This window comes from Pygoscelis adeliae, unplaced genomic scaffold (assembly GCF_000699105.1).
Source record: "Pygoscelis adeliae isolate BGI_AS28 unplaced genomic scaffold, ASM69910v1 Scaffold286, whole genome shotgun sequence".
Lineage (NCBI taxonomy): Eukaryota > Metazoa > Chordata > Aves > Sphenisciformes > Spheniscidae > Pygoscelis > Pygoscelis adeliae.
The window spans coordinates 7,365,326-7,373,035 of record NW_008825076.1 but is presented as its reverse complement, the minus strand read 5'-3'; the positions used below and the strand labels follow the sequence as shown (position 1 = coordinate 7,373,035).

Genomic DNA, 7,710 nt, shown 5'->3' with positions numbered 1-7,710 from the left:
GCTAGCACACACTGCACCTGGGCAGACGCTGAGTCCCAGAGGCATATACATCTCTGCATACATCAAATTCAGAATGATCCTCCCTAAAAGTTCAAGAACCATCTTGAAAATGTACGGGGAAGTTTTGCTACAGAACTCCTGATCTAATTAGAAAAAATCTGTTTCACCTTAGGGAAAAAGGTAGGTTTCATCAGACAAATGGCTTGCTAAACGCAGGGAGAGTTAAAACACTAGTATTTTAAAAATGGTAGTCCTGAAGCAATACAGATAATTATGCATAAGAAAATATGTGTTGAAAATGTGGGAGTTAATGAAACAGAACTCTTCATATGTAGCCTCACAAACACTTGCAAATTATTATTTTTTTTTTTTTTATAATTAGTTTTTAGATTACCTGGGAATGAAAACAGCAAGGACAACACTTGACAGTGACAGAGATGCTGAAAAAACTTCATTCTGTTTAGGACTGCAGAAAACCTGAAGCTGTATAAATGCACCCATCTTCAGCCAGAGCAGCAAGCCCATATTGAACAAGAAGCCCATGTCCTGCTGGGTAAAAGGGACCAGGGATGGTGCCTTGCAGCTCCACTGACATGGAGAGTTAACACCCAGCTGAAGAGTTAAGCTACTAATCCGAGCTAAAGAAAACTCTACAGCAGATGTCAAACCAATTTAAAGATGGCCAAGCTCCACAGTTCAGATCCAAGCCTACACCTCAGTCACTGCTCTTCCAGTACTCCGTATAAGCCTGGCTCCAAGTCTGCCTTTCCTTTCAGTTAGAGACTCAGCTATATGAAGTGGCATAAATACATTGATTTCTCCAAAAATTGCAACAGCCAAGACTTTGGGCTGTTTCCTCTTTCTGGAAGCTGGCCTAATTTTTTCCAGTTTCTAGGATTGTCCATGTAAGTTCCCGTACTAGTGTTTCGGTCGTTGCTTTGTGCATGGTGTATTTATAAATCCTTTGTAAGGGGTTATTAAATGAACAATTGGTGGTTCAATAAATCATCAATCCATTGCTACTGAGGCTGAAGGATCTAAAGGTTGTTTACAGCCATGACTTAAAATGTTCTCCATCACCTTTTACTGTTCTCTAACAAAGATTTTCTATCACTCACTATTCCTGTCTATAAGGTCTCATAACATCAGTTATTCACCCTCTATAAACAACATCTTCCTGTAATCTTCAGAGCGTGAATATGCTTATTTACATACGGATGTCACTAGTTCAAGGCTTCCGTAAGGAACAGAAAAGGCTGGAAATCCTGCGGTGCATACGAGGCAGACTTACCCAGTCACCTTTGCCAAGGCGAGAATTCAGTTTACTGAATTCGCTGTAACCGGTAGGTTAAGTTCGTTATTAGGGGGCACATGATTTGTTATTATGGAGGACAAAATCTTTTTCATCTTATGTTTTTGACTGAGAGTGTCTGATAGTAGACATCACAGTGGCTTCATCAAAAGTGTTGTGTACCGTATTATTGACTGCACTGTTATAATAACCTGGCACTGCTGAAAGAATATCAACAATGCTGAGATGACACACACTGTATCTCAAATATTCCTTTTTCAGAACAACCTCTCTTCATATTTTCCTAGGCACAACAAACAAAATAATTGTTCTTGTTCACAGAGGATAAAATAATTTTCCTTCAGATCTTCTTTTACCCAGGGGAAATCTCTTTTTCCACCCAACTAAAGAGGTAATCTATTTTCTTTATCCTTCCACCCCAGTCCAGAAGCTGTGTCAACATGGTTAACTGGATACCTGATAAAGCTGACAGAACGCGCATCTCCAATGGCACAGTTAGGAATATGGTGTCAGTGGAAGTGACCTGTACCGTTTCACTGACATTACAGCATCCCTGGGAAGGGCTATTAAGATGCCGATAGATGTGGCTAATACAAAGCAATCCATGAAACAACATTTCACAACCGCTCCAGGAGAGAACTAAAGTGTAGATGCAGAAAGTGTTTGAAATTTTGCAGGGCTATCATCCAACGTGCAACGCATTTTTTTAGCAATTTGTGGGACTGTATCTGTTGTGCAATTACGCTGTGCAATATAGGGGCTGGGATTTATGTCCAAACATAATGGCCAATTACACGCTAAGTATTCTGCAGGTAGAGCATTTTATGAACTAAGTTAGCGTGAGGCAGCGCTTTTGAGTGTAATCAATCTTAATTAATTTCCTCATATTTAATATTAGTCTATCTGCATATTTAAAAACCTATCTGACACACCCCCATCATACTGCCTGAACATCTCCTAGTGATTTAAAATGAAAAATGACTATACCAATTATTGCATGTTTAGCTGCAGTAATGATTCTTAAATTAGTAATTTCCCAAGACATGCTAATGTAGCGATTGGCTTCTCCTGGTTTTGGGGGGTTCAGTCCACACATAAATTTGCATGGATTTAATAAGCAGCGCGAAGGTGCACCACTTTAAACAAATGACTCTGACTCTGTGTCTGAAAAGGACATCAGTTTAATGCTGCTTTGCATTGGTTTGGCTGATTTAGCCAGGGCAGGTTACACTAAAGGAAAGCAGAAACAAAGCCAGCGTCTCCATACACACACAATTGCTCCGGCAGAGCAAGACTGAGACTTAGTTAAACCCAAGCACCTCTGCGCAGCCAGCTCCTCAGGTCTCTGCTGACACAGGAGCCGGACCAAACTGTGAACTGGGCCCTGATTTTGAACAAAGACCCCGGTCTTCTCAAAGCTGCATGCCCCTTCTTGAACCCAGCAATTCTGGTACAGTTTTGCTTTGAGCTTGTGAACCCAGATAAAACTCAAGATGTTTTATGCTTACATGGTAGGAAGCTCTTTCTTCTCTGTCCATCGGGCGAGTCACATACATCCTGCCAGACACAGGGTCGATGCTGAAGACTTCCATCGGCGGCTGGTCGGCTCCCACTCCAGTGATGCTGTATCTGATATGGATCTCTTTGTCCTTATCGGAACGGATCTGGATGAAATAACAAAGACAGCAATCGATAAGTTTTGGACAAAAGCCATATGGATGTTTAAACGACTTTAAAGATCTGAGCTTGAAAGCTGCATAGATGTAATACCGCTGTCAATTTTGACAAGGGAGCTGTACGCCAAAGGTTTGGGGAAGAGCCAGGAAAAGTGTATTCCACATATTTTCAGCTATTTTTCTCCTCTTTTATTCATGACGATTCTCTAGGAATCATTGAAATTCTGACTTTTTGCCTTAGATGTGGAAGAACCTATATGCACAAAAAAATGCTGTTTACATGTTATTGAAACCCTGGGCTCCTTAAAGTGTCCAAATTGTTCAGCTACACCTGGAGTCTCCCAGCCATTAATCACTTCTGAAAATGCTGCCTGCAAGCTCCCACATCATGTTCTCAGTCCCTGTGACTGTGCACACAAATACTCCCATGAAATCCGAAGAACGGGGCTGTTTGCGCCCTCTTTGTCCAACCCTGCTGGCTTGACAAGGCAAGGCTGGGAAGGCCCAGTGGGACGTTACCATTTCATTTGGCTATTTGTTGAGGAAAAGCATGTTTTGCACATTGCTTTTGAAACCCCTTCCCTCCCATACCTTGAGAACAACACCACAAACCGAATACAGCATGTTGAATTACATGAACCTTGGATACAGAGCCGAGAAAATAAAAAAGGGAGGTTAATATGTTGTCCTAGCAACCCTGACTATCTCTTTAAACCCAAATTTAATTTTCTGATCAAACACTGAAAGAAGTTCTTGCAACAGCATGACTATTCCTGAAAGAAAGTGCAAGGTACAAATAAATTACCACCCCCTGCACCATCACAAACTGTCTTGGCAGCGTAAAAGCGACGTGCATAAATTCTTCCCTCACAGGTCTATGAATACAACAAAGTAGTGGGAAGATAATAGAAATCTCGTAGCTGAGTGCACGTTAGCATTTCTGCTACAGCAGCTGCATGCTCGGAGGAGCCTGAGTGGGCTCAGTGGGTTGCAGGAGGCCCCTGCGCCCCCCCCAAACAGCCCCAATTTGGGGAGCGAAGGTCGTTTCCCAAGGAAAGAGGAGGCTTCGCTTGACAGGCAAAGGAATTGGGACGGGGCTGTGAGATGCTCTTGCACTCCTCCTGCATGTGACCTACCGCTATTTCTTACTCTCCTGATGCAGGAGGCTGACAAGATGCTGAACGTGTTGGTGCAGAATAATATCAGATCCCCTGGCTCTGAGAATCTCCTTTGATGCCTTTTTCCAGATCATTACCAAGTTTGTACACTGTTTCCTTTGTACTGCCTCCACCAAATAGTCTGCTCCCGTTAACGGCTAATAATGTCAGTTATTACTAGATGCTGCCAGGATTGATTCTTGCTGCACTTACACTTCTGGAGCTGAAGGTCAGGGAATAGAGACAGTTTCATCTGTCTTTTCTCTACAGGATTCACTGCTCATTTAGGCTATTAGTACCAAGGAAAACTGATTGGACTTACACTGGTATAATCACTTAAAAGAGGTACTGGGGACATTGTGAAAGTGCTGCACACAACGGTTTACATAGGTTTTTGGGTGCCCAGTGGATATTTGTAATAGGGACCCAAGCAGACAGGTATGAATCCAATTTTCATTAGCAACTCCGTGGGTGGAAAAGAGTATATTAAAATCAAACTTTGCTTGCACAACTGTGGTTTTAATGACGGCAACCGACTCAACAGTTCAATAACTGAAGTCCACAGTCCCCGTTTTTAGAAAGTCAGCTTTCATCCTGCCAGGCAGAAAGGGCTGAAAATTGCATTTATGTGAATGTCTGTGCAAATGTATAGCTCAAGTCAGGGAGTTCAACCTCTAACCCACTACCTACATGTTTGTAGTTAGGCTTGAGGTAAGTGAAAACGTAGGAAGTCACCGCTGGACCTCCAGCTTTGAGTCGCTGTGGGGTTCCCATCTTAGAAATTAAAAAGAAAGGGAAAAAAACGGTAACTTGGGACACACAGTTGTATGTCTGTCTCTATCAATGTGTGTCTGTACAGCTCCGAAGGACCTGTAATGTATCAGGATAAAACCAGCCCTTCACCCTTAACAAAGGTGGAAGGAAAAAACACAAACCCGAGGTATCTGCACTTTGGCTGACCTTATGCTCACTGAAGCACGGGAGCCGGGAGGGTTTCCCCAGCCCCAGCCCCAGCCCCAGCCCGGCTCAACTATGGCTGTGACTTGAGCACAAGCACCAAACAGCAAACCAGTCTCCCTCCAAGGAACTAAAATGGAAGCAATTTTAACCTGAATCATGGAAGGGGAGAGTCTGTTAGTTCTTTGTGGACGTTCTTCTGCTCTATTTTCTGTTGCATATAATACCCAGATCCCATTGTGATAGAAGCATTAGAAATGCATAGAGAGAGACAGAGTCAGGGAAAAGGAGGCTGGATTTAAATATTCAGTGCTAAAGGCACTATATTTTATTTTCAGGAAATGCAGATTAAACAGAAGCTCTCTAAGAAAGCTATGTACAGTTTAATAAAGTGTATGCTATAGGATGTCCTTGCAGCACTTTTATTAGCATTAATAGGGTCTAAGCTGTCTGTATGTAAATCATTGCAGATCTAGGAGACGAAATATATCACAAGACCCACACGACTTACCCAATCACACTGAGAAAAATCCGTGAGATAATTATACTGCATTCAGCAAAACAAAGATAGGGGGAAACATGTTGCAAATATTCAGCAATGACTCATTATTTGTTGTTAATTGCCATCATACTACAATGGTTTGCCTGCTACCTGTACTTAATTCCATTTCCAGTAAGAATACAAGGATGTGAAGTGTTCCGAAAAATCATGTAAGAAGTAGCACTTGCCACAGAAAGTTGCGAAGACCGCTGACAATGAAGCGTAGTGCGTATTACTACCAGAGAGATAGTCATCGCACAAAGGCACATGCTTTTTATACTGGAACATGTAATTTTAGCACTCTTAATGAGATTTAAAAAAAAAGAATTTTTTTTACAGTAATCCTGTAACGTTTTGACCAAAGGTTTCATTTGCATAATTCCCAGGGTGCAATTTAGTAAATCTTGTTGAGAAGTTAAGAACATTATCTGAATACAATGTAAGGTTTACTTCTTTTGTTGAAACTGTTCCTGGAGCAGTTAATAATAATAATAATAATAATAATAATAATAATAATAATAATGAAAAACCTCTATTCCCAAGGAGCTCACTAGATCAGGAGAAAAAATTACTGGTTGGGGGAATTTACCGGCTCAGGAGAGAGTTGCTTTTTCATTCATTTATGCCTGGGAAGTGAGAAGACAGTAACATATCCGTATGATAATCTTCTGACTGGAGAACATACACATGAATTTTTTTTCATTTATCTTTCCTTTTATAATGCAGTCAAGAGTTATGCAGGGTTCTGGGTTACAGAACAGATGGCAGAAGGACAGTTTTCCTTAGCTGTACTTACATATTTTTTACTCGGAGAACCCTTGGCGCTTTGAGCTTCTCCAGCGCCAGGCATGGTACAACCCTGCGTATGATGACGTGAGCAAGATGAATGATGATGGCTGATGACTGTCATAAGAGGAATTTGCTTGTAAAGCAGCTTCCACTCTCTAAAAAACCCCTCAGGGATGGAGCTTAGATTGGATTGTTACACTGGTGAAGGAAAACGCCCCAGACAGAAAGGCAATTTACGGCGGAAGATGTGATCCCCTCATCCTACCCTATCTCATGAATACAGGTGCAATTTTCCACACAGGCACTGTGGGATGCTGAGCATCCTCACTTACGCTGACAAATACAAATGTACCATCTGGGAATTCTGGGACCAGCCACCAAATCCACAGAGGGAACATGCAGCGGAGCCAGGCACCGAACTTGCATTGCCAGACCTCTGCTTGGCTGCAGCAAGCAAGGACACAGCAACCTCACAGTGCAACGGCAAAGCAGGGGGCTGCGGGGGGGTCTGAGCTTGAAGCATTGATGCACCATCCCAAATGGAGCACGAGGGCTGCAGTCAACATTCGCAACTCAGAACCGGAACACCAAGAGCTTGACTCAGCTCTCATTTCTACAGAGTAATCCCAGGAGCAGAAGAAATCGGTGTGATTTCACAGATGAGTATTTTCCACTGCAGGTTCTGATAAAATAACTAAACTGTGTGAAAATTAACACTGCAACTCTTGGGATAATACAGGGATAAGCCCTTCAGAGCTGGCTTTCTCCTTTGTAGCAATCTCACATTTAAATGGGCTTGAAAAGCAGCCTGTGGTTGTGACACAGGACTGCATCCCGCTTTTACAGATAAAATCTTAGGGTTCGTGCATCTCCGTCAGGAGTAACTGGGTAGCTAAACTGTTCCCACAAGTTTTACTGATAAGCAAAATTTCAACTGATGAGCTCCTTTGAGGTACCAGATTTTATCACTCCCTTTTGCTCCTGTTGATCCATATCCTTCTTGTGCTCTTAGCACTTCCATTTCTCGCTGCGGGGTTTTGAATTTACAAGCCCTCTCATCCTAGCAGATGACAAGAAGAACCATGGATCCCTGCAACTCTCCTGTGCCAGGAGCAGAGGCAATGCAGACTATGGAAAGCTGCATGGTCACCAGATTGGAGGACACCTGTGAGTCTCTAAATTACACAGTTTTTGGAGCACGACATTGCCAGAAAAAAGTGGCCCAATGGAGATTGTTTAGATATCAATAAAGGAAATGCCTGGAAGCCTAGGAAAGCG

General features: G+C 42.4%; 1 protein-coding gene across 1 annotated transcript in view; it reads right to left on the bottom strand.

Annotated features, from left to right (window-relative positions):
• Positions 1 to 7,710, bottom strand: part of CDH4 (cadherin 4, type 1, R-cadherin (retinal)) — a 188,882-nt gene that overhangs the window by 102,360 nt on the left and 78,812 nt on the right. The window contains exon 4 of the mRNA XM_009326875.1: positions 2,821 to 2,976. Coding sequence (XP_009325150.1) covers positions 2,821 to 2,976 — 156 coding nt within the window. The remainder of the gene's footprint in view (positions 1 to 2,820; positions 2,977 to 7,710) is intronic.